This window comes from Alnus glutinosa, chromosome 9 (assembly GCF_958979055.1).
Source record: "Alnus glutinosa chromosome 9, dhAlnGlut1.1, whole genome shotgun sequence".
Taxonomy (NCBI): domain Eukaryota; kingdom Viridiplantae; phylum Streptophyta; class Magnoliopsida; order Fagales; family Betulaceae; genus Alnus; species Alnus glutinosa.
Genome location: NC_084894.1, coordinates 5,022,328 through 5,048,075, shown reverse-complemented (window position 1 = coordinate 5,048,075; position 25,748 = coordinate 5,022,328). Strand labels below are relative to the sequence as shown.

The following is a 25,748-nucleotide window of genomic DNA, read 5'->3' as shown; positions in this document are numbered from 1 at the left end:
TTAGTTTTTTCTTTTAATTTTAATAATTTTATAAAAGGTACTTTTGTTATTAGGAGGAACATTGACATTTTTTAATAGTTTAAGGGGTGGAAGATTGACATAATTAATAGTTTGGAAGGACATTAACAATAAAATTAAAGTTTGAATAGATTATGTGTATTTTTTCATCTTTTTTTTTTTAAATGATCATCTATTAGGATGATTCTCGGATCATTCTCAGGTCCTTCTCGATGAGGTGGCATTCAATTTTTTCTTTTTGTTAAAAAACTGTATTGTCTGTATGGGTTGTAGTAGGTATGTGAGATAATTTTTCTTATTCTTAAATACATTTTTTATCTCAAAGGACCAGCAACAATCATACGGACAACGTAATTTTTTAACAAAAAATTAATAATAATAATTGAATGTCACCTCATCAAGAAGGACATGAGAAAAATACTAATAGATACTCTAGCATTTCTCAATTTTTATTTTTATTTTTAATTTTAAGTAGGTTTTATGTATCATGAGACATCTAAAAGTTGACTTCTCTACAAAATAATTTGCACCGTTTCGTTATCTTATTGTTTTTTGAGTTATTTTATTTTTTTAGTTGTTAATTAAGTGGACTGCCTGCCTGCCCCTCACTCCTATCAGCTTACTCTCACGTACTTTCTGTCTTTGGGTTTTTTCACTGGGGTTTTGCTCAATCTACCGATCTCGGTTACGTTCAGTTTCCGGTGAGCCTTCTCAAGATTTTACGGTAACATTTAGTTCGAAGAAAAAACTCATGGGTTTAGCTCCATCTGTGCTTGTTTGCTCTCTTTTCCTCTTCTATTTTTTTTTATTGTTTTTTTCTTTCCCGACTATAAAGCTCGTTCTAAAGCTTGATGTGTGCTTGCAGCGTTACTTTTTTGTTAATTCATCACCTTTCTGTCGTGTGCAAATCTCGAGAGATGGAGGTCCAACATTTTAGCCACGAAGAGCATCCCTTGATCTTTGTGGAAGAGTTGGAAAATGATGGCGAGAATGAAGTCGTTTGCTCTGGGTGCGATAAATCGGTATGCGGTCCTGCCTACAAATGCTCAGAGTACTGCACCTTCTTCCTCCACAAGTCATGTGCAGAGTTACCCCGTGAGATACAACACCCTGCACATCCAAATCACAACCTTGTTCTCGTCGCACCAGCAAAGTACAAAACTTGTGATGCCTGCCTTAGGCGTTGCAACAGATGCCTCGCCTACAGGTGCCATAGTTGCAATTTCGACCTTGACATTGAATGTGCCTCTGGTTGGCAAGTTAATGCTGACGACGGTCACCAACATGAATTCGTTCCTATCATGAAGAAGATCCAGTTAGATTGTGAAGTCTGTGGTCAGGATCGCAATAGCTTCCCCCAGGTATGTCGCATTTGTCAACTCTTGGCTCACACTATATGTGCTGTGATGCCACGTACCATGAAAATTATGGCAGATCGTCACTTGCTCACTCTCATCTATTCACTTCGTAAAGTGATCAAAGGGCACGACGACGTATTCTGTAACCTCTGTTTTACAAAGCTCAACCTCAACTGTGCGGGTTATTATTGTCAACAATGTGATTTCGTAGCCCACGTGCGATGCGCCCGCAAAAATTCGATTGAACCAAGTGACACCTTAGACTTCAGCATAGATCTCATGGAGGATATCAACTTTGAAGAGGATGAAGAATGTGATGAGCTCAAACATTTCGATCATGAACATAACTTAATTATCAGCCGCAACCAAGTCGAAGTTCATGATCATAAGCTCTGTGAAGGTTGTATCATTGTATGCAACCAATTTCCACTCCATTTTATAGTTGTGAGCAATGCAAGTACTTTCTCCATAGCACTTGTGCTCGACTACCCTTAACGAAGCGGCACCCAAAACACCCACATCTGCTAATCCTCTCCACAAGGGGAACGGGAAAATTCGTTGATGGCCTCGTACTATGCTATGCTTGTGGTTGTCTTAGCCATGGCTTCGCTTATATATGTCACGAATGTAATTACAGTGTTGACATCCGTTGTTGTTCGATTCCGAAAACCTTTAAACACGAAGGTCACCAACATTCCCTCTGCCATGCTCCAACTTCAGTTGAAAAGTGCAATGCTTGTGATTGGTCAAAGACCCGTGGTACTAGTGTATTTGTCTTCACTAAATGCAATTTTGCCTTGGGTTTTGAATGTGCAACACTCCCACTCAAAGCTAAGTATGAATATCATCCACATCTCCTCTCACTTACTCAGACTATTGGCGAAAATTATTCTGAAAAATATTATTGTTTAATTTGTGAAGAAGAAAGAAATCTTAACCATTAGTTCTATTACTGTGTACAATACGACTTTGCTACTCATTCTCGATGCGTAGCTAGGTTGTTTCCCTACATTAAGTATGGAAGAAATTTTCTTCATAATGATCACCAACACCCTCTCACTTTTATTCGGACAACTAACGACTCTCCTCCATGTGATACCTGTGGTAATACTTTCAAGAACAATGTGGCCCTAAACTGTACACAATGCAAAATCGACATCCATTGTTCTTATAAGTGTATAGAGAATTTAGGAGTACTAAAATATAACTTTCTTAGTACTCATTAAAAAATAAAATCTTTCTGTAGTTAGTTGTAATAGCTAGCACTTTTGTGTGTGCGCTAGACAGTTCCTCATAATTTGTATAATTTATTTCATCACATACCTTGATTGGATTAAACGGTTTTTTTTTTTTTTTTTGGATATATGTTTTGAGTTTTGTTATTAGTAGATGAATAATATCGAAGATCGACTGTCATTATTTAAGTGTAGAAGAGCTTTTATATATATATATATATATATATATATATATATATATATATATATATATATGAACGTCACTAACACCCTCTCACTTTTGTTGAGAGCAAGGGCAGAGCAAGCTTTTGCAATTTGAGGGGTCAAATTGAAAGAAAAAAAAATTTGGGGGCAAAACTTTAAAAAAAAAATTAAAAAAATTATGGGTAAAATTTTAATTTATTTTAGAATTTTTTTAGAATTTTTTTTCTTTTTTGAGAAACCTTAGGGCTTGAGAGGGAGGGGAGAAGTCGCCCCCAAACTTGGTAGTAGCTTCGCCACTGGTTGAGAGTACTCAAAAATCTTCTCCATGTGATGTTTGCGGTAAAACGTTTGAGAACTTTCCTCTATGTGATGTAAGGGGTAAAACCTCCGAGGTAGATTTGACCTTAATTAAAGTACATATAATGCAAAATCTTCATCCATTGGGGACTAAAAATATAGAGAGAAATTACGAGTACATGCAATAATTTCTTGGTGCTGATTAGAGAAATATCTTTTTTTTTTCTTTTTTTTTTTTTTTGTGGGAAAAAGCAGTTAGAACGCTCTGCAGCAGTTAGGAAACTTTTGGGTTTTTCTACTCGCTTGTCTGATCTTAGCGCGTGGGGGCGCGTGGTAATGTGATTGCCGGTGCAGGTTGCCGGAACAGGCTTTTGGATTTCTGGTGGTGCTGATTCTGTTGAGATTTTTGAGTTATGGCGAAAAGGAGAGGAGTGAAGAAGGCAACCAAACCTCGAGCACTTGAAGAGCATGAGTTTGACAAGGTTGCTCTGGATGTTGTGTCGGAGGATATTGTTGAAGGAGAGGTCTCTGCACATAGGGAGCTGAATGGTTGTATCCCTCAGGAAGGTGAAATACCTGAATGTAGGGAGATGAATTGTCGTCTTCCTCCGGCAGAACGTGATGGTTCATTGGTGTTGAATGAAGGAGACATGGAGGCCCGCTCCCCTGTTCATATACAGGGTAGTCCCACAAAGGTTGCTCAGGTGGAAAATGTAAATGCTCCGCTTCATATGCGGAAGGATGAAAGCGGGGGGAAGGATGTTGAGGCAGGAAGGACTCAGGATTGGAGGCAGCTTTTCAAAACTGAAAAGTCCTTAGGCTCTTTGCAATATTTTGAACCTAAACGTCAGAATGGGCGGATTATTGTTCAGCCGCCTAAGGAAGCTATTGAAGAGGGGATCTCGAAATGGTCTTCTTCTTTGATTGGTCAGTTTCTTGATAAACCTCTTCCATTTTATGTGGTTAAGAGAACTGTGGAGAATATTTGGGCGTCGTTTGGGAATGTGGAGGTGTTCTTGCTGGAGAATGGTCTCTACTTATTTCGATTTGCAAATGATAGTATCAGAGACGCAGTGATGGAGGAGAAGCTATGGCACATTGCTAATAAACCGTTAATCCTTCGTCGATGGGCTGCAGGTATGCAATTACTTAAGCTTTCTCTAGCCTTTGTCCCTATTTGGGTTAAGTTACATAATCTTCCTATGGAATTCTGGAATTCTACCTGTTTGAGTCATATTGCTAGTGGAATAGGTAAGCCTATTTGTACTGACTCGGTGACTATGGAGCAACTTAGGCTTGGTTTTGCCCGAGTTCTAGTGGAAGTGGATGTTAATGCTGATTTCCCTAAAGAAATTGAACTCATAGGAGTTAATGGTGTTATTAATAAGTGGGGATTGAGTATCCATGGCTGCCCATAAAATGTAAGAAGTGTCTCACTTTTGGGCATGCCACACACACTTGCACTAAAATTGAGAAGGCAGTGTGGCGTCGAAAGGAACCAATTCATCCTGTCCCTGTCCCACAGGTTCAGCCTAGCATTGGTAGAGCTATTTCTTCAGGACCCCCTGCAGGTGATACTTGGAATGTTGTGAGTAGACCCAAGAAAACACCGAAGTCTCGTGCATCTATTGTTGATAATAGTAAACACTGGTCCAATTCTTTTCAGTTGTTGGCTCGAGTTGATGGTAGGACTTTTGACAATAGTGAGATAAGAAAGTCCAATGAGGCTCTTCAATTGTTGCTTGATGCAAAACTAAATCCTGGTCCATCCTGTTCAGTTGACAAAGGGAAAAGGAAATTGGAGGAAGAAGAGGAGAGGTTGATGAGGGGTTTTTCGCCTCATTCATAAACATGTTAGCTTGGAATGTGAGGGGCTTGAACCACCCCTCCAAACAAATAGAGGTTCAGAGTGTTATAAGGCAAAAGAAGATTAACTTGGCCTGCTTGATTGAGACCAAAGTTAAAGAGGAGAAAGCAGATTTTATTAGCTCCTCTATGCTTCTGGGTTGGAGTTTCTGTTTCAACTATGAAAAGCATTTATTTGGGTCGTATCTGGGTGTGTTGGAAAAAAGAGGATATTAATGTTTCTGTGGTGGATAAGAGTGATCAATGTATTACTTGTTTTGTTCATTCTATACAAGATAATGTTTGTTGGTATCAATCATTTGTATATGGTGCAACCTGCCTATTGACAGGCGATCTTTGTGGCTTAATCTCTATTCCATTAAGGTTAGGGTGGCTGATAATCCTTGGTTACTGTGTGGTGATTTCAATGTTGTCAGATTTCTAGATGAGAAGTGGGGTTCTGATAGTTTAAATTCTTATGAGTCAGAATTTGGTGCTTGTTTGAATAATTTGGAGGTCATGGATTTAAACTTCAGTGGGTGTTTCTATACTTGGAACAATAAAAGTGAAGGTGCCGGGTTTGTAGCAAGGAAGCTTGATAGGGTCTTGGTGAATGAAGGGTGGCTCTGCCGTTTTAGCAAGACCTGTGTTTGATTTTTTGCCAGGTGGCATCTCTGACCACTCGCCTGCTGTCATAACAGTTGGTTCTTTGGTTAGTTTTGGCCCAAAGCTTTTCAAGTTTTTCAACTATTGGCTGGAAAATCGTGATTTTATGGATTGGCTTGTTACTTGCTGGAATCAAGAGTTTCGGGGAGTTCCTATGTACAGATTGTGCATGAAGCTTAAGGCTCTTATGGCTGTTTTGAAAAGGAAAAATATTAGCTGCTATGGTGATATTAGGGGTCGAGTTATAAAGGCTCGTGAATGTCTTGGTATGGCACAACGAGATGTGTTGGACTCCCGTGGAAGTGCTGATGGTTTGGTGAAAGAGAGAGAGTGTTTACATGCCTATGTCTCTATTTCTAAAGCTGAAGAGGTGTTTCTTAAGCAGAAGGCTAGAAACCAATGGCTTCAGCTAGGAGACCAGAATTCTGCTTTTTTCCATCGGTTGCTCAAAGGTAGGCATGCTCGGAATACTATCACTCATCTTTGTGATGAAGATGGTAACAGGGTAGAGGATGTTGGTAGGATTAAGAATGTTGCTGAAGGTTTTTATAAGAATCTTCTCGGTTCCTCTCATTTGGTTTTTTCTGAAGAGTTTCCAGCAAGGCTAGCTCAACTTATTTCCCCTGTTGTTTTGGCTGAAAGTGCAGGTTTGTTGGAAAAGGATGGTCTCTGCAGATGAGATTAAGACTACTCTTTTCAGTTTGAAGTCTAACAAGTCCCCTGGACTTGATGGTTTCACAGTAGATTTTTTCAAATCTGCTTGGGCTGTTGTAGGGGAGGATGTTGTGGTAGCTATTCAGAGTTTTTTTGAGACTGGTATGCTTCTTAAGGAGGTTAATGCCACCATTGTGACCTTGGTGCCAAAAAAGCCTAATCCTGCTGGAATGGGAGATTTTAGGCCCATATCTTGTTGTAATGTCATTTATAAATGCATTACTAAAATCTTGGCTAACCGAATGATACCTATGTTGGACTCCTTGATTGGCTGGAATCAATCTGCTTTTATCCCTGGAAGGAGTATTTCGGAAAATGTTCTGTTGGCTCAAGAATTGGTTAGAAACTATCACCATAAGGATGGGAAGCCTAGGTGCACTATGAAAATAGACTTGATGAAAGCCTATGATTCAGTTAATTGGGAATTCATTATATATTGCTTGAAATGTTTTGGTTTCCACTTGAGGTTTATCAATTGGGTTAAAGAATGTATCACTTCTCCTAGGTTCTCTATTTCCATAAATGGGGCTTTGGTTGGTTATTTCAAAGGAGCAAAGGGGCTAAGGCAAGGTGACCCATTATCCCCCTATTTGTTTGTAATTGCCATGGAGGTTTTCTCTAAGATGATGGCTGATTATTCTAAAGCTGATTCTGGTTTCAAGTTTCATCCTAGATGCTCTAGATTGAAATTAACCCATCTCTGTTTCGCAGATGACTTGTTGTTGTTTTCTGAAGCTAGCTTGCCCTCTATTAACATTGTAAAATCAGCTTTGATGGAGTTCGAAAGGATTTCAGGTCTAAAAGTCAATTCTACCAAGAGTTCTTTTTTCTGTTCTGGTATCTCCACCAGAATGAAGAATTCCTTGTTGGATTATCTTCAGATGAAGGAGGGAAAACTTCCAGTTCGGTATCTTGGAGTTCCCCTCATATCTTCTAGACTTTCTGCTGCAGATTGTAGGATGTTGATTGAGAAGATTACCAGTCGAATAGACTCATGGACCTCAAAGAACCTCTCTTTTGTTGGTAGGCTCCAACTTCTCTCCTCTATTCTGTTTAGTTTGCAAGTGTATTAGACTGGTATGTTCATTTTGCCTAAGGGGATTATCAAGGATATTACTCAAAAATTTAACAGATTTTTGTGGAATGGTAAAGATGGTAATCCTGCAAAAGCTAAAGTTGCTTGGGGGGAGGTTTGTTTACCCAAGAAGGAAGGTGGTTTGGGTTTGAAATGTTTGGAAGTGTGAAATAGGTCATCTATGATGAGGCACATTTGGAATCTTTTTGCTAGATCTGGTTCCATTTGGGTGGCTTGGGTTCAGCATTATTTGTTGAAAGGGAGGAGTTTATGGAATGTGAAACTTCCCCAAAATGCATCTTGGTGTTGGAGGAAGATTTTGAACCTGCGTGGTTTGGCTCGGGATCTCCTCAAAGTCGAAGTTGGGAATGGGAAGAGCATCCATCTATGGCTAGACAATTGGCATCCACTCGGCCCTTTATTTGATAATTTTGGGTTTAGGCCTATTTATGATTCTCAAAGTCGAATTGATGCCAAGTTGGATTCAGTGCTAAGAAATGGTGAATGGTGTTGGAAGCCGGCTAGGTCCGATGAGCTGGTTGTCATTCAGAGTCGATTTCCAGAAGTCCGGTTGGGAGTTGTAGATAAACCAATCTGGAATATAGCTCGGAAGGGGACTTTTACTAGCTTTGATACTTGGAACCATTTGAGATTGAAAAGGCAGCCAGTGGATTGGTGGTCCCTTATTTGGTTCAATCAAGCTATTCCAAAACAGGCCTTCTTGCTTTGGTTGGCTGTTCATAATAGACTCACAACGGGTGATCGCCTTCTGACTTGGGGATACAAAGGTGATACTCACTGCTGTTTTTGCAGACATGGTACTAAAAGTAGAGGCCATATTTTCTTCAATTGCAGCTTTAGCTCTCGGATTTGGAAGTTTTGTATGAAAAGATGTAACATTTCGATTCCCTTTCTTGACTGGCAGAATGTGGTAGAAGAAGGTAGTAGGAAGTGGATTTCGAAGAAGCTGAGCAGTGTTCTTTGTAGGCTGGTTTTAAGCTCCAGTGTCTACAATATATGGAGAGCTAGAAATGAGATAAAGTGCAAGACTTTTGGCGTTAGACTTTGACCAACCGTGGAACTAACCAAACAATACTTGGACTTCCAATCAATGTACTTGAATGCATTAGTTTGGGCGTGAGTCCTACTGTCCTTATGATTGGATGGTTATGGAAACCCTCTTTTTGTGCTTTGAATTAAAGTATCATGTTTCGGACATGGTGTGATCGCCTTACCAACCGGATGGTTATAGAACATAAACTTTTTATTATTATTATTATTCAAATATAGAAAAAGGGTTAGATGGGATCAAACAACTATAAAGGGGTGGGCACCCCAACAATAGAGCCCAAACGGAAAAGGCAGCACAGATATAAGCACAAACAGTAGGCAACGGTTTTATCTATGATTCCAAAAGAACTATAAACAAGTTGTGCCTTTATAGGGGCCGCATAAGGCAGTGACAAATGGAAAAATGACTCAATGAAGAGTCTCAATCAGTAAAGGCAACTCACTGAGGTGGTTGTTGTTGGAGAGACACTACCAAAAAGCAGAAAGGATCCGTGGAGGAAAATAGAAACCCGGTTATAAAAGTCTCCACCAACATATTAGACCTCAAAGGAGGTAGGAGACGGTAACCTAAACAACAAAATAAAATAGCAAAACACCAACAAAAGTACCGAAAAACACCAGAGATTCAAACAAAAACCAAAAACAACAGCATTGACGAAGGAAGATGATGAAATCACAATTCGGAGAGGCCACACTCCGGTGAAGGGGATCCACAAGCTAGCACGTGGTGGCTGGACGGCGACGTGGTGGGAGACAGAGAGGTCCAGGAACATAGGGGTGGGGTGCATCTGAGTGCAAGGCTGGCAAAGGTTTCCAAATCTAGTCATGAAAGATTAAGATATGTGAAGTACTTCATTAGATCTGTGAAGCAGTCAGCAAAGGGGAGAAGAGCTAGGGAGAAAAGTATCATAGCAGCAAGGGATGGCAGGCTAGTGGTTGAGGCGGAGCTGCAACAGTGTTTTTTTTTTTTTTTTTTGGTGGAGAAAACAGAGATAATACCTAAGGAAAAAATGAGAAAAACTCAGGGAGAGCAAACAAGGAAAAAAATAGGGAAGAGAAATCTTTCCGGGTCACGAAAAATCGTATTACTACCTCCCGTTGCAAAAACCGAGTCTGAGTCCCAACTGGATGAAACTGTGACCATACGAGTTTTTGATCAATCTTCTTATGTCAAAAAGACCAAAAACAGAAAAGCAGATTATTAGAAGTATTTTTTGGGAAGTAATGACTAGAATTTCTGGTAAAGGTAACTTCAAGAAGAATGAAGAGAATATCAATATTTGCCTAAGCTGGAATATTGATTTGTCTATACTGGTTTGGTACCAGTGTGTTATTTGTTTTGTTGGTAGCCACATAGTTCTGTTCAGCTCTTGTGGTGTTGTTTTTGTGTGTTTGTGGAACGTTGTTTTGTTTTGTTTGTTGTTAGTTGGTAATAAAATTGATCACTTATTCATCAAAAAAAAAAAAGAAATATCTTTTTTGTAATGAGAAATGTTTAATTGGTTTCCATTTTTTGCTCATCTCTCATCCATTTTTATACAAGAAATGAGCAAATACATGATTGAATATGTGGATTCAACATTGATAAGTAAAAAATAGGTGAGATATGGATGTGTATCAACTCTCTTAATTACTTGTATTAGATAGCACATTATGTCTGTGTTAGAGAGAGAGAGAATACTTCATAATTGTATAATTTATTTCATTGTACGTGTACATTTGTTGGATTAAACTCCTTGTTTTTCTTTCTTTCTTTCTTTTTAAGAAAAAACTTCATTTTATCCCCTAAATTTTCATAACATTTGCAATTACTCTCCAAAGTAAAAAAAGAAAAAAAAAAAAAAAAAAAAAAAAAAAAAAAAAAAAACTCTCAATTTAATGTATCGAATTTTCAATTTCTTACCATGTCACACTTCTGTTAAGGTTTGAAGTTAAATTAGATGGCGAAAATTGTGAAATGACCTTAATACCATTGAAATTTTATAAAATTCTAAAATTACTCTTATTTACAAATAATTTTTCTTTTCTTTTTTAAAAAAATGTGAACACACGTTGGGTCTCCTTTTGACCCAGCAATGAGTCTGTTAATTTGATCCACGACGGCAACGAGTCACAAGATGACCCATTTTGAGTATCAAAGAATGTATCCAATGCAAATTCATTGGCGGCTATGATTGTTAAGAGAAAGTAGGAGTATCATAACTTCTTTAGGCAGCGATTGAGATTGTAATTTCGTGGAGGAAAAAAAAAAGTGCAATTTAAACTAAATCGCAGAAAATAAATTGTTTGAAAATTATGCTTTTAAAAAATTACGGTTTGAAAACGCAGAAAATTTGCTTTTGCAAATCGCAGACAATGGGGTATTTTTTTGAAAACGTAGAATTTTAATGATGAACCTGCGACTTTTAAAAGGCAAACTGCGATTTTTCCAAACAAGTAACTGCGTTTTTTAAAAAATTACTTTCAAATCGCACTTTTTGAAATCGCAAACCCAAACGGACCCTTAGTGATGACAATAAAATAAATAAAAATAAAAACTAGAAAGTATCTTCGGCTAGCACATTTGTGTCTATTTTAAAAAGAGAATACCTTTTTTTACAAAAAAAATAAATAAAGAAAGAATACCTCATTGTATAATTTATTTCACCATATATATGGTTTGATTTGGATTAAATTTTTTTTTCTTTTTTCTTTTTAAAAAAATTAAATTACATATCTTTTATGAACTTGGTTGCTACTAAAGAAGTAATTTTTTGCATTAAAATATAATTGCCCAACCACTTGCCTTTTTCCCAAAGGGAGTAGTCCTTGTGTAGCCGAGTAGTTAAATATTTCCTATCCCATAAATTATGGGTGAGCACCGACTGGATCGGGTCGATTTTTGCAATTTTCCCAAATCCATCCTGCAAGTCACGGGTTTTAAAACCGTTATCCGCAACCTGCAATTTAGAATGTTAATCCGTAAGGTATCAGGTATCACAGGGGTGAGGCGGGACGGGTATTTTTTGATTTTAGTTTTCATCATGCCATTTGAAAGAGAGAGAGAGAGAGTGGATTATACTTCAAAAGATGACCGGCAGTAGAAGTTGAAGAGTTAAGATTTCTCCAGCACAGAGGGGTTGAGGCACATATTGAGGGCCGACGGTGAAATTTCTAAAGAGTGATGAAGAACCAATTTGATTTCAAACCCTAAAGCGTTTAAGAAACAAAAGATGGGGTTGGAATTGGGAAGAATCATGCCGCTTGATCTTTGGGATGAGGATGCTGTTTGAGAACGAGAAAGAGGTTGATGAGTTGCTGGTTAGGTGAGATACTAAGATACATTGTTTTTGATTTAGGGTTTTTTTTTTTTTTAGGGGGGGGGGAAGAAAGCCCCCTTTTTTTTTTGCTTTTTCCTTGAGGAAAGGGGGGAAGATCGAAGAAAGCTTTACGTTATATACTAACCAGCCGAGGGACAATCCCAAAGAACATAAGAAATTGATTCATTCTCAATCAAACAAAAAATACAAAAAGGATCCAAATCCATACCTTTCTTATTCAAATTGTCTTTTGAAGGGAGAATGTTATGGCAAGCCCTCCACAAAAATATTTTGACCGAATTCAGAACCTTCATTCCCCAAATCAGATTCCACAGCGGATTGCACCCTGGCATATATGAACAATCACCCAAAGTAACCTCACGACGCTCCTTCTCCAAATGATAAGCACTTCGCACAGAGAATTCACCCGATGCAGTACCTCTCCAAACCATACAATCAGAATGCCCATACTTACTAATAGGAATCTTCAAAATAACTTCCACCTCCTCTTTATTAAAGATAGAAATCAATAAAGCTTCATTCCACCATTTAGTAATCATATCAATAAGGTTACTTATAGATGCATTAACCGGAAAAACCGAAATAGGAGATTGAACCTTATATGTCGTCGGTTGTGGAAGCCATTTGTCCCCCCAAATCCGAACAGTCTCACCATTCCCGATCCTCCATACAATACCCTCCCAAATAAGATCTTGAGCAGAAAAAAAATACTCCGCCAAGCAAAAGAAGGGTGATTTTCCAACTTAGCCTCCAAAAAAGAATCCCTCGGGAAATATTTGGCTTTTAATATCCTTCCAGTCAAACTTGAAGGATCATTAATTAATCTCCATCCCTGTTTAGCAAGCAAAGCTAAATTAAAACACCTTAAATCACGAAAGCCCATGCCTCCTTTGGATTTCGAAAAACCCAACTTCTTCCAACTCATCCAGTGGATCTTCGAATCATTTTCCTTATGCCCCCACCAGAACTTCTGCATTATAGAATTTATTTCCTTACATAGACCCATAGGTAATAAAAAAACGCTCATGCTATAAGAAGGAATAGCTTGAATCACCACCTTTAAGAGGATCTCCTTTCCCGCCTGTGAAAGAAATTTAGATTTTCAATCATGCAAACGTCTCCACACTCTATCCTTAATACTTTTAAATTCCTATAAACGTGATTTTTCCACAAGAGCTGGAAGCCCCAAATACTTATCATATCTCCGAGTACAAGAAACCCCTGAAATTTGAAGAATAGAAGATCAATCCTCATGACTAGTATTACGGCTAAAGAAGAGAAATGTCTTCTCTTTATTTAGCTATTGACCCAACGCCTTCTCATAACATTCCAATAGGAGAGTTAACCGCCCTCAATCTCGCAATGTAGCCCTACAAAACAGGAGATTATCATCGGTAAAAAATAGATGATTCAGACTAGGGAACTCCAGGCAACCACCCAGTTTGCTCCGCTTAAAAAAGAAGATTACTCATAGCTTCAACACAGATAATAAATAAATATGGATAGAGAGGATCCCCTTGGCGAAGCCCACGAGAAGGATAAAATTTTTCTGATTGTTGCCCATTAATGAGAAGTGAAAACTCCATAGAAGAGATACTGCATAATCAAATTCCGCCATCTCCGGGCAAAACCCATTCTACACATAACTGCATCCAAGAAACTCCACTCAACCCTGTCATACGCTTTACTCATATCCAATTTAACGGCAACAAAACCTGTTTTTCCCCATTGTCGAGTTTGCATAGAATGCAAGGTTTCGTAAGCCGCCAAAATATTATCTGATATTAACCTTCCAGGAATAAATGCGCTCTGATTTGAGGAAATAATAATAGGAAGCACTTCTTTCAACCGGTTTGCCAAAACCTTAGAAGTTAGTTTGTAAATAACATTACACAAACTAATCGGGCGAAAATCCTTCACTGACATAGGATTGGTTTTCTTTGGAATTAAAACAATATTCGTACTATTAATCTCCCCATCCATATGTCCCAACCGAATAAAATCTGAAATAGCATAACATACCTCTTTGCCAATAAAAGACCATTTTTGTTGATAAAAAGCAGCCGAAAAACCATTTGGACCCGGAGCTTTACAAGGCCCCATTTGCTGTAAAGCTATCCCCACCTCTTCAGAGGTACACGGCTTTAAAAGCCTACAATTCATCTCTTTAGAGATCCTCCTTGGCATTTGAGACAAACAAAACTCCACATTATCAATACCATTTGACCGGAACACACCTTTAAAATAAGACATAAATGCCTCTTCAACAGCCATTTGACCCGAACACATCCCTCCCTCCAAATTTTGGATCTTCAAAAGCATATTATTCCGTCGTCTGTGGTTTACACAAGCATGGAAAAATTTTGAGTTTTTATCCCCATGTTTTAACCAATTTTGCTAGGCCCTTTGTCTCCATTTAAGATCCTTCAACTCAATCAAATCATTTATTTCCAACTGCAAAGATTTTACAAGAACCATGGACTCCTCATCAGCTTCCTCTTGCAAAACACCCAAGACACTAGTTTTTTGTAAAATCAAAGCCTCTGTCGGATCAGAATGTGTCTTCCTCCACTGTCGACATGCATATTGGCTACTCATGAGCTTACTCTTCACGTTACTCCAAGTATCCCGCCTAAGCATCTTCACCCGCCAAACAGTACGAACCACTCTAGGAAAATCAGCATAAGCTTGCCACCAGACTTCATAGAAAGGCCTTTGTCTAACACGACTACCGTTCCTCTGGGCATGCAAATGAACAAGCAGGGGTGCATGGTATGAACATCTTGCTGGCAAAACTTCTATTAAGAGTTGAGGAAACAATAAAGCAAAAGAGCCATTAGCCACCCCTCTATCAAGTCTTTCCTTAGTGAAAGATGAATCATGTCTTTTCATTCGACAAGTGAAGAGAGACCCAGAATAACCCATATCATGGAGACTGCAAAAATCCAAAGTGTTCTGAAAATCCCTCATTCGAGATTGAGGCCGACTCCCCCCCCTCCCCCCCCCCCCCCCCCCCCCCTTAAAGAAGACACCAACAACTCATTAAAATCACCTACGCAACACCATCCATCAACAGAGAACGTGGAAAGATGACAAAGCAAAGCCCAAGACTCCTTACGCTTACTCACCTCTGGATGGCCATAAAATCCAGTAAAAAGCCATGAAGAATTACGTTCTTCAGAAAGAACAAAAGCATTAATATGATGCCTACTAAAATTTTGGATGGTTACATGAAAATCTTCATACCAAAACAGAGCTAAGCCACCACTCTTACCCTTGCTATCCACCACAAAAACACAATCAAAACCCAATTTGAACTTCAACCTCTCTAACCGAGCAGTGAATATTTGCACGGCTGAGGAGTTGGCCTTGTATGCAGAAGTTGCCAGACGTTTGTGGTTCAGGAGGAATGGTGTGATGCATGGTGAGAATTTCCTTCATCCTCGAGAGTTGCTTCAGTCGGCAAATTTATTTATAGAAGAGTACAATCAGACGTTGGCAGGAGAGGTTAATCGCATGCTTAGTGTGTCGAATGTTGAGTTGAACGAATTGGGTGATCTGAATGTTGGGGCGTCGCTCAATGTTGGCCACTTTTCAAATGAGACTAGGCTTTCACGGTGGATTCCTCCTTCAACTGGTCTTTTAAAAGTTAATTGGGATGCGGCTTTAAATACTCATGATGAGAAAATGAGCTATGGACTTATTGTCAGGGACTTCTCAGGTAAGGTTTTTGCTGCTGCTTGTTTTACAGCTTTTTCAGTTTTAGATCTGGTGGTAGCTGAACCTTATGCTGCGCTGCGTGCGGTGGAATTTTGTCGTACTTGGAAGTTCTTAAAATTATTGTGGAAGGCGATTCTCTTCAAGTAGTTAAAGCTATAAATCATAAAGGGGTAAGTTGGACCATGTATGGGCAGATTGCGAAGGATCTTAAAATGGTTCTGAGAAATTGCGAGTATTGGGAAATTAGGCATACTAAGCGGGATGGTAATAGGGTTGCCCATTTGCTTGGCAAGAAGGGTGCTTGCCTGGATTTTGATAGGGTTTGGTTTGCTTGTTTTCCTGATTGTATTAGGGATATTGTTACATCAGAGCTTTCATCTCTAGTTATGTAGAGCTTTATGCTCTTGTTGGTTTTCATGATTTTAATGGAATCAGTATCTTTTTTCAAAAAAAAAAAAAAAAAATTAGACGCATGGGCTGAGCGAGGCTGGTTTGCAAGTTGGGAGAAACCAATTCCCGCAAGCCGCCCCGTAAGTTACGGGTCAACCAAACCAACGCCCGCCTCATGCATTTTTCACTTAATGTCCGTAATTTTTAGGATGGGTTGGATTCTCGGGTACAGGCCGGTTCTGCCCACTCCTAGCCCATAATGTCACCAAATAAAGATAGGCCTGGTTGGGCATGCTTAGAATTGAAACTTTGAAGGTCTATATAAAGAAATGTAACGTCAATACGTTGGTATGGGCTGGACCCAATTAATGCTTGCACTGAGCAATGGAGAAGTTCCTTTTGACAACCCTATTGCCCATGTTCTTTTCATTTTGGATTAAATATTATTTAACCCTATGAACTAAAAGCCATTTGTAATGTAGCACTATGAACTGACAACTCACATAATATAGCCCTTTAAATTGGTTGATTTAGTCCCTTCCATCAGTATTAACCGTTATCTTGGATGGAAACTCATATTTAACCAAAATATTTCGAAAATACCCTTATTTTGACTATTGAAAAACCAAAATTACGCTTTGTATTTATTAATTAGTAGAAAAATACAATTTTTGTAATAGTAAAAAAAATCTAAGGATAAATGCAAAATCATTCTTTGTGGTTGGCCGAAATTAAAAATCACTCGTAGTGGAATAAAAAATAATTCATAAGTTCTCGGGATATGCCAAAATAACAATTTAGTCTCTGCAGTCAAATTCTGTCAAAACACTTAACATATTCTATTAGTGTACCACGTGTCATCGCCAATAGAATGATGACACATATCACTCTTTTATATATATATATATATATATGAATAAATTAAAAATATAAATATATAAAACTTAAAAACTTAACAAATTAATTTTTGGGATAAATGCAAAATCAATATTTATGATTGTCTTAAAATACAAATAACTTCTTATGGTATAAAAAATAATTCAGATGTCCTCAGGGTAGGCCAAAATAACAATTTAATTAGTTCATGTAATCAAATTCTGTCAAAACATTTAATGGATTCCGTTAGTGTGCCACGTCATCACCAATAGAATGATGACATGCGTTACTCTTAATAAAAAAAAACATATTAACATATTAAAAATATGATATATAAAACCTAAAAATATATGACCTTAAGCTTTTTTAAATGTTAGATATAAGCAACGTGAAACCAATACCATTAAAAACTTCTTAAATTACCACTTATTTTAAAAGGTTAAACAGATAAAAATTATTAATTTAATCATTTAATTAATAGTAATGTTAAAAATTACATTTTTAGCCCACAATGCTGATACGGCAGTCCTAACCAACCATATATTGGATCAGTCATTGTTGAAGAGAAAAAGAAAATTTAAAGGTTGATTGGGCTGTCACTCCAATATTATGAGATAATTGTTGGATAAAACTGTAGCTTATATCGTTACTTTTTAATTAATATAATAATACTCCCCCCACAGAAGGTAAATTACGGAGACATGATTTAAACTGAAAATCTCTACTCTTATACTACTTATCTTAAAAGCTTAAACTAAAAAGAAATTATTGATTTAATCATATAATTAATATCATAACAAAATCGATAATTCATTTAACATACATCTTTGTAGAGTTCATCATTTGGATAGCCAAATTATAAAAAAAGAGTAAAGTTAAAAATTACATTTTTATTTTATAACTATTTCATGATGTTGACGTGACAATCCCAATTAACTTTTAGATTAGTAATTGTTAAAAAAAAAAATTATTAAAATTGTCACATCAATATTATAAGATAATTTGTGAGATAAAAATGTAGTAAACTTATAGATGAAAATTTAAAAATAGTATTATAGATGAAACAAGGTGGGCGCCACGTATGGAACTTGGAATTGGATTTGAAAAACTTGTGAGACTTTTACAGGCCCGGCCCAATGTTCATTCAATGTGTTGGATCTTCTACAGCCGCTTATGCAGCTACGTACGTACTCCTTCTAATCCAATGCTCCCTGCTACTCCCCTGGCCCATATTCTTTTCATTTTATTAAAATTTCTAATAGAAAAAGTAAAAAGTTGAACCCTAAAAAAATAATCAGTTATTTGTTGGAGATGCAACACTAGAAGTATTACACGTGTTTTTAAATTGTTCGGTAATTTATGAATGAGCTAGTCATGTATTTGTAGGTTGGAAAGTTATGTTCACGTGTACGTGTCAAGATATGAGTATAAGATTATATAAATTAATTCTAACTCGACCTATTTAATTAAACTGGTCAAATCTCTCAACCCTAATATGTTAATTTTGTATTTGAATTCGTGTAAAAAATTGTTAATATGTGATTGATATGAAACAAGCTATATTATTATTTTCAAAAAAACTGTAAAACCAGAGTATATATGTTCTCCTTTTTTATTTAGAATTATCAATTTTTGCAGCCAATTAGAAGTGGAAATTAAACTAGTGTATATCGATCGCCTGAACATGAACTTGTAGCCTTAAACAAGCATGCATCTGTCAAGCTCTCAACCTTGTACCTCTCTTCTCCTTTCAATCTTCTCTCTATATTATTAACATTTTGGGACCATCCAAAGAGATTTTTATTCGATTATATTTGGCAGAGATCATCAGGCATTTAAAGAACTTTCGACAGTACCTCACTGATAACAAAGAAAAAAGAAAACCTAATCCATGATATTAATTTTCAGCCACCAAAAGCACATAAAAACCTTATAATGTGTTTGGGTGTTAAATTTTTAAATCAGAATTAAATTTTTATTCTCTTTACAAATTTCAAAGGAAAGAAAATTTAAATTTCTTTTGAAATTGTGTTTGGGTGTTAACTTTTTGAGATTGAAAAAAGTGTTTTTTAATGGTAGAAAATGATTAGATTATATAAAAAGTTTTGTGTAATAATTAGTATTATGGAAATTAATATTAATAATAATTGAAATAATATTTATTTATTATAAAAAAATATTAAAAACTATTATTTAATATAAATAATTATTATTTAATTGTTTAAAGGGTGGGACCCTCACGTTTCTGGGTGGCCAAGCTCCTCCGTTCGGACGTTGAGTTAAAAACGAAAACTGCCAGAGAAGAACAAGCGCAAGAAAAGCACACTATCTCAGACGCAACGCCCTCACCCACCACCCGTTCTTCACCTAGAGACCACAGGCCCTTATCGCCACCGCTAGATTCCTCATCACCCTCTTCACTTTCCTTCAATCGATCCTTTCACAGCAATGAACTCAAACACCCCACCGCACTCCTTGAAACCCCACCGCCAGACGCGACGAACCGGGCGTTCCTGACAGACCCAGTGGTGGTGGCCAAGGTGAACCCAGGAGCCCAAGAGGGCTTCACCAGCGTTAGAGAAGTTGAAGCTGGGGGTGGCCTTCTTTTTTTTTTTTTTTTTTTTTTTTTCAATTTTAATTAGTTTTTGTTTGATTTAATTTTTTATTATTTTATTAATTAAATGTGGAACCCAAGCGTTTTTGTTTGACTTTGGAGACAGATTGCCTCACGCTGTCACGCATGGGTCTCGGTCATCAAAGCAGCAAAATTCAGTCCTGAATTCGGGCGTGAATTCGGAGCATTTTCGGGTGAGCGGGTTTTGGAAATAAACCGATAAGAATTTCGATAAGTTCTCTATCCAAACACTGATCCGACTTCATGAATACTGTAGTTTAAACTATAGCACAATTTGCTGTAAAAAACAAAAATTAAACGTCTAGATTTAATTTAAGTCCCGTTGCATTTGCTTTTCCTGACGGTTGATCGAGTAATAAAAATGTTGTATTTTTCATTTCAGTCCGGTACATCATTATGGATTGGATTAATCTTTCTGGTGGGTATCCTTAATTCTTGATCATGGGATATCATTGAGAAATAGGAATATGTTATCAAAAGATTTCTTATGATTATTTCTAGCATGGAATGAGTCAATCATCCACCACTTTGGCATCCTCTGTATTAGAGTTAGACAATGCTTATTCCCATATACAGTCAAACTGTGTCGTTTTGAGTGTGAAACATATCAATTAAGCAAACGTCTGACGCCGTAAGAAAATAAAAATCTCTCTCTCTCTCTCACTCACTCAAACTTTCTCTCTCTAATCTGAACTTGATCTCCGAAGCTCTTGTCCTTCTCTCTCTTGCTTGGTTTCTCTATTAGGTAAACAAAACTATATGGCGGTGGCGCTTGAGGGCTTCTCGATCTCATAACTTTTTGTTCAAACTTGTTGTTTTTTGAATGTATTTCAAGCTTCCGTATCTGAAAAAAGTTTTATCTCGTTGCACAGTTGGGTTAGGGGTGAACTGTTGGAAGCAAATGAATTTACATGCTAATCTTTGTAGGTTAGCCTTGAGCTCCTCTGTCTATAATATTTGGAGGAATATAAATGAGCTAAGGCATGGATCAGCTTCCAAATCTGAAGAGCAGCACTTGAAAAAGAGTTTTTGAGAAGTCAGATCCAGAATTTTGGGTAAAGGAAGATTTCATAGGAAGGAAGAAAATATTTATTTGTGCCTATTGCTAGGAGATGTTGGGTTTAACTCTTATGTTTCAGTGGTGGTTTTAATTTCTGCGGAATCTTTTTTGTTTTGTTTGTAGGTGAGTCTTGATCGACTTGTTTCAGTTGGCTTTTGTTGTCATGGGTGGTATTGGTTCCTCCTTTGGAGACTGGTTTATAGTCTCTGGAGGTTGGTTTTGTGTTTCAGTTGTTTCGCTCATGGAGTATATTCGTTATAGTTTTTTTTTTTTTTTTTTGAGAAGTGATATTTCTTTCATGGGTTAAATATATTTTAGCCCCCAAACTACCACATTTTCTCCGGATGGCCCCCCAAACTACCAATGCTTAGATTCTGGCCCCCCAAACTACCACTTTCTGATTTTTTGGCTCCATCCGTCTATTTATGCCGTCAATTTTAACAAAAATTGGCCAAAAACCCGAAAATATCCATCCCTTAACCGTGAAAATTTCAAAGTGTAGGAGGAATATTTTTGGATTTCTGTTTAGAATTAACGGCATAAATGGACGGATGAGGCTAAAAAATCAGAAAGTGGTAGTTTTGGGGGCCAGAATCTAAGCATTGGTAGTTCGGGGGGCCATCCGGAGAAAGGGTGGTAGTTTGAGGGGCTAAAATATATTTATCCCTTCATTCATTCATACAACGAACCTCAAAGGTCCAATTACACCATTTAAGGAATACATGACTCCCTAAACAGAAAATCAGAACTAAATTCTGATTTGGAAGCAAACTACCTAAAAAACATTTAAAGATTACAAAAACATACATTGAAAGCCCCTCTAAACAAATAAGCACCACTACTAAAAATAATAGAGGGCTGATCTACACTAAATGGATTCTGATGATAGTGACAAAAACGACAATTAATGCCAGGGTGCTAAGAAGCATATATAGATGTCTATAGTGTTAAGAACATTTTGTTGTTCTCGTTTACGGTGGAGGAGAATAATACAAACTTTTTGACTTCTTGTAGTGTTCCCAGCCTCCTAAGTAGGTAATATGTTTCAAATTCTTGTTAAAGTAGATTGAAATATTAGTGTGAATCTTCATGTAAAATTGTAAACGTTTTACCCACCATAGATCTTTAAGCATTTTGAATCATGTAAACGTTTGACACCAAGACAACAATTTGTAAATCTATATATTTTTTCAATGAATACTCTATTAAGGTTAAGTTAATTCAAAACAATTCTTCAATTTCTTCAATCTATATATAGTTACATAAGTGAATTACAAAAAAAAAAGAAAAAAAAAGAAAAAAAAAAAAAAGGCTATCCTTCCATCCATTGGCTGTATCAGAAGCCGTGTGATCATCTTGACCAACTGTAGGCTTATGCTCTTGCACATATAATCCAACCAAACCTCATCCAGAATGAGGCAAAGTAATCACTTCAATAGTTCAATTCACTTGCTTTTCAATGAAAGACTTCACACTTCCCATCCATCTAAGAAACTCAGTTTTATCTTTGTTCTTCATGTATTTATGCAAGAAAACAGCAAGTTTATCATTTATACCCCTTCCTTTCAGGAATTCATGAAGTGTCACAATCTCGTAGGATTGTGATACATCATGTTAGAATCAAATTTAAAAAAAAAATGTTGGGATGTCTAGCATTTCTCTGAATGATTACCTGAGGTAGTAACCTTTGGGAAGAGGAGATCATTGACACAAAATTATACCTTGAGCTTCTATTAGCTTACTTCCACTTTGAGCTTCACAACTTTCAAATAAGGACAGCTTGCTCCCGACCATTCCCACTTGGTCTTTTGACAATTTGTAGGTTTTTAAGGTGTGTTTGGTAAAATTGTTCTGGTTAATTTTTCTTTTTGTAGTAGTAAGAAGTGGTTGATATAATATAAAGTATAAAGAATTTATATGAAAAAGTAAAAAAAAAAAATATATATATATATATATATATATATATATATATATATATATATATATATTATTTTGTAGTTGATTTTTTTTTTATTTAAATAGTAATAAAAAATTGTTGATATAATATAAAATTAAAATTGAAAAAAGTTAAAATGTTTTTAAGTTAACTTTATTTGGAAAAAGTGATAATAAGGGAAGGAAAGGGAACGTTGGTTATGAATGTTGGTTGTGGTCCACAACTGCGAAAAAGAAAAAAGGACTTTGCTCCACCAGAGTCTGAGTGATTCTTTTAAAAAAGTTTGGGCCCATTTTTTTCTTTCCCAACTTTTATTAATTACATACTGCTGCTCACTCCTCCCTGCTTACTCTCACTTTCTGTCTTTGGGTTTTTTCATTGGGGGTCTGCTAAATCTACCCATCTGGGTTACGTTCACTTTCCGGTGAGCCGATTTTACGGTTACATTTAGTTCAAAGAAAAAACTCATGGGTTTAGCTCTATCGGTGCTTGTTTGCTCTCTTTTCCTCGTTTCTTCTTTTTTGTTTTTTGTTCACGACTAAATTAATAAAGCTCGTTCTAATGCTTGATCTGTGCTTGCAGAGTTAGAAAAAAAAGAGACAGGCAGATAATCGGGAGAAATGTTGAGAGAGATGGAGATCCAACATTTTAGCCACGAAGAGCACCCCTTGATGTTGGTGGAAGAGTTAGAAAATGAAGTTGTTTGCTCCGGGTGCGATAAATCAGTATCATGTGGTCCTGCCTACAAATGCTATCCCTGCAAATTCTTCCTCCACAAGTCATGCGCTGAGTTACCCCGTGAGATACAACACCACCCTTTGCATCCAAACCACACCCTCCTTCTCAAAGCGCCATCAAAGAATTTTAGATATTGTGATGCCTGCCTTAAGTATTCCAAAAGAGTATTCTTCTACCATTGCAATAGTTGCAATTTCGACCTTGATATCGAATGTGCTTCCATTTGGCCAACTAAACCTGACGACTGCCACCAACATGAATTCGTTCCCTTCTTTCAGCAAATTCAGTTCACTTGTATACTCTGTGGTGAGGATTGCAGCACCGCCGCCCAGCCGGCCCAGGTATGTCGCATTTGTCAACACTTGGCTCACACTCTATGTGCTCTGAAGCCGCGTACCATCAAAATTGCGGCAGATCGCCACTTGCTCACTCTCATCTATTCACTTAGTAAAGTGATCATGGAGGAGCACGACGATGTTTTCTGTGAGCTTTGCTGTAAAAAGGTCAACCTCAAGTATGCGGGTTATTATTGTCAAAAATGTGATTTCGTATCCCACTTGCAATGCGTTGGCATAAATATTTGTCCTCCAAGTGAGACCTTAGACTCGAGCATAGATCTCATTGAGGATATCGACTTTGAAGAGGTTGAAGAAGGTGATGTGCTCCAACGTTTCTATCATCAACACAGCTTAATCATTAGCCGCGATGAAGTAGAGGTTCATGATCATAAGCTCTGTGAAGGTTGTATGCAATCAATTTCTGCCCCATTTTATAGTTGTGAGCAATGCAATTACTTTCTCCACAGCACATGTGCTCGACTACCCTTAAAGAAGCGATACCCAAGTCATTCACATCCGCTTACTCTCTCCGCAAGGGGAAACTACATTGATGGCATTGAATATTGTCAGGCTTGTGGTGGTTATAGCCATGGGTTCGCTTATACATTTCACAACTACAGACTTGACATCCGATGTTGTTCGATTCCAAAATCCCTTAAGCACGAAGTTCACCAACACTCCCTCAATCACGCTATCAGTTCTCTCGAAACTTGCAATGCTTGTGATGGGTGGAATAAGTGCAGAGATTGTAATAGGCCCCACAATGGTGTATTTGTATGCACTAAATGCAATTTTGCCTTGGGTTTCGAATGTGCAACACTCCCACTCAAAGCTAAGTATGAATATCATCCGCATCCTCTCTCACTCACTCACATTGCTACTGCTGAATACGACGATTCTGAAGAATATTATTGTCTAATTTGCGAAGAAGAAAGAAATTCAAATCATTGGTTTTATTGCTGCATACAATGTAACTTTGTTGCTCATCCTAAATGCGTAGTTGGGCAGAATCCTTACATTAATTATGGAAGAAGTTTTATTTCTAAAGATCATCAACACCTTCTCACTTTTGTACGGAAAACTAAGGCCTCTCGTCCATGTAATGCCTGTGGTAAAACTTTTGATGGACACGTGGCCCTAATCTGTACACAATGCGAAGTCAGCGTCCATTGGGGCAATAGTTGTAGAAAGAAATTAAGAGATAAAATCATCATCTCTTAGTGCTGGTTAGAGACCTTTTTTTTTTTTTTTTTTTTTTTTTTTTTTTTGTGGTAGTTAGCTACACTAGCTAGCTAATACATTTGTGTTTGTGTTAATGAGAGAGTACCTTCTTAAACAAGCCTGCACTTGGCACCGTTTGGGGGTAGGGAACGTGAAAAACCTTCTCTCTTTCGATCCTTTAAAACCACGCCCACCGCTTACCCCCTGCTACCACGGCCACCACACCCAGACAGTACAATACCACCACCAAGTCATTCATCGGTATGTACTTTCGTCAAGTTTGAGCTTGTCGTGGACAGCACCGATGTCCGACCAGTAGGTCACGAATTCAATATATTTCTCTGTTGCCTTGGATAGCACTGAACCTTTCCATTTCTTTCACTGTAATTTATTCTTCCACCTACCTTCATGAAAGTATTCATCGTTAAAAGTAATTAAGCTTAATTTTGTTACGAATACATGAGGTCTGTTTTAGAGTTTTCGAATTAGGTGTTGAATTTTTCATCTTTCCTTCACACAGGAAAAAAGCATATATTTTTTCTTGTTTTTATTTCTGAATTCCAACCATAGGTTCTAGGCACAAAAGATAGCAAGAGCCTAAACAATCATGGGTTAAAAAACAAAAAGCAAATCCTATAATCCCAAGATCTTTTTCCCTGGCACAATTAGCAACAACGACAGAATCAACGCTTCTCTTTATCCCAACTGTAACATTAGATCTGCTTAATGAAGAATTAGAACAAGAAGAAGAGGATGACGACGATGTAGGCAAAGATAAAGAAGCTGAGGCTCTGGCTAAAGAACCCAGATAAGGAAAATTCTTGGCCATCAAGCACCACCAAGACTCAACCCAAGACCCAACTCAAGTTCAGACTCATCTAGGTAAGAAGAAGAAAATTACAATGGCAGACCAAGAGGGCATGAGCACGTGCGAGACGGTCATGGAGCATGGCCTCCGTTGCTGGGCTTGCGCCAAGAACTGGTTTGCACAGATGTGGACTCTTAAACGGCGTCAACATAAGGCCACAAGA

At 37.4% G+C, this 25,748-nt stretch overlaps 3 protein-coding genes and 1 long non-coding RNA gene across 5 annotated transcripts; 3 read left to right on the top strand and 1 right to left on the bottom strand.

Moving 5' to 3' along the window:
• Window positions 1-935: 935 nt before the first annotated feature.
• Window positions 936-1,871, top strand: LOC133876681 (protein VACUOLELESS GAMETOPHYTES-like). The gene has a single exon (XM_062314939.1). The coding sequence runs from the start codon at window positions 936-938 to the stop codon at window positions 1,869-1,871; it is 936 nt and encodes a 311-aa protein (XP_062170923.1).
• Window positions 1,872-14,200: 12,329 nt separating this feature from the next.
• On the bottom strand, window positions 14,201-14,773 carry LOC133877747 (uncharacterized). Its single transcript, XM_062316141.1, has one exon. It carries the CDS (start codon window positions 14,771-14,773, stop codon window positions 14,201-14,203), a length of 573 nt encoding a protein of 190 aa, XP_062172125.1.
• A 4,163-nt stretch (window positions 14,774-18,936) lies between these two features.
• LOC133878589 (uncharacterized) lies at window positions 18,937-20,744 on the top strand. 2 transcript variants are annotated; one of them, XR_009901934.1, is made up of 4 exons: window positions 18,937-19,329; window positions 19,510-19,597; window positions 20,352-20,479; window positions 20,608-20,744. It is a non-coding gene; the product is annotated as an uncharacterized LOC133878589 (long non-coding RNA). The 2 variants fall into 2 exon arrangements; XR_009901933.1 differs by lacking the exon at window positions 20,608-20,744 and having other exon boundaries at window positions 20,352-20,598.
• A 1,997-nt stretch (window positions 20,745-22,741) lies between these two features.
• LOC133877746 (uncharacterized) lies at window positions 22,742-25,529 on the top strand. Its single transcript, XM_062316140.1, has 3 exons — window positions 22,742-22,844; window positions 23,003-24,595; window positions 25,387-25,529. The coding sequence occupies exons 2-3, from the start codon at window positions 23,041-23,043 to the stop codon at window positions 25,527-25,529; spliced, it is 1,698 nt and encodes a 565-aa protein (XP_062172124.1). The 5' UTR covers window positions 22,742-22,844; window positions 23,003-23,040.
• The last annotated feature ends 219 nt before the right edge of the window (window positions 25,530-25,748 follow it).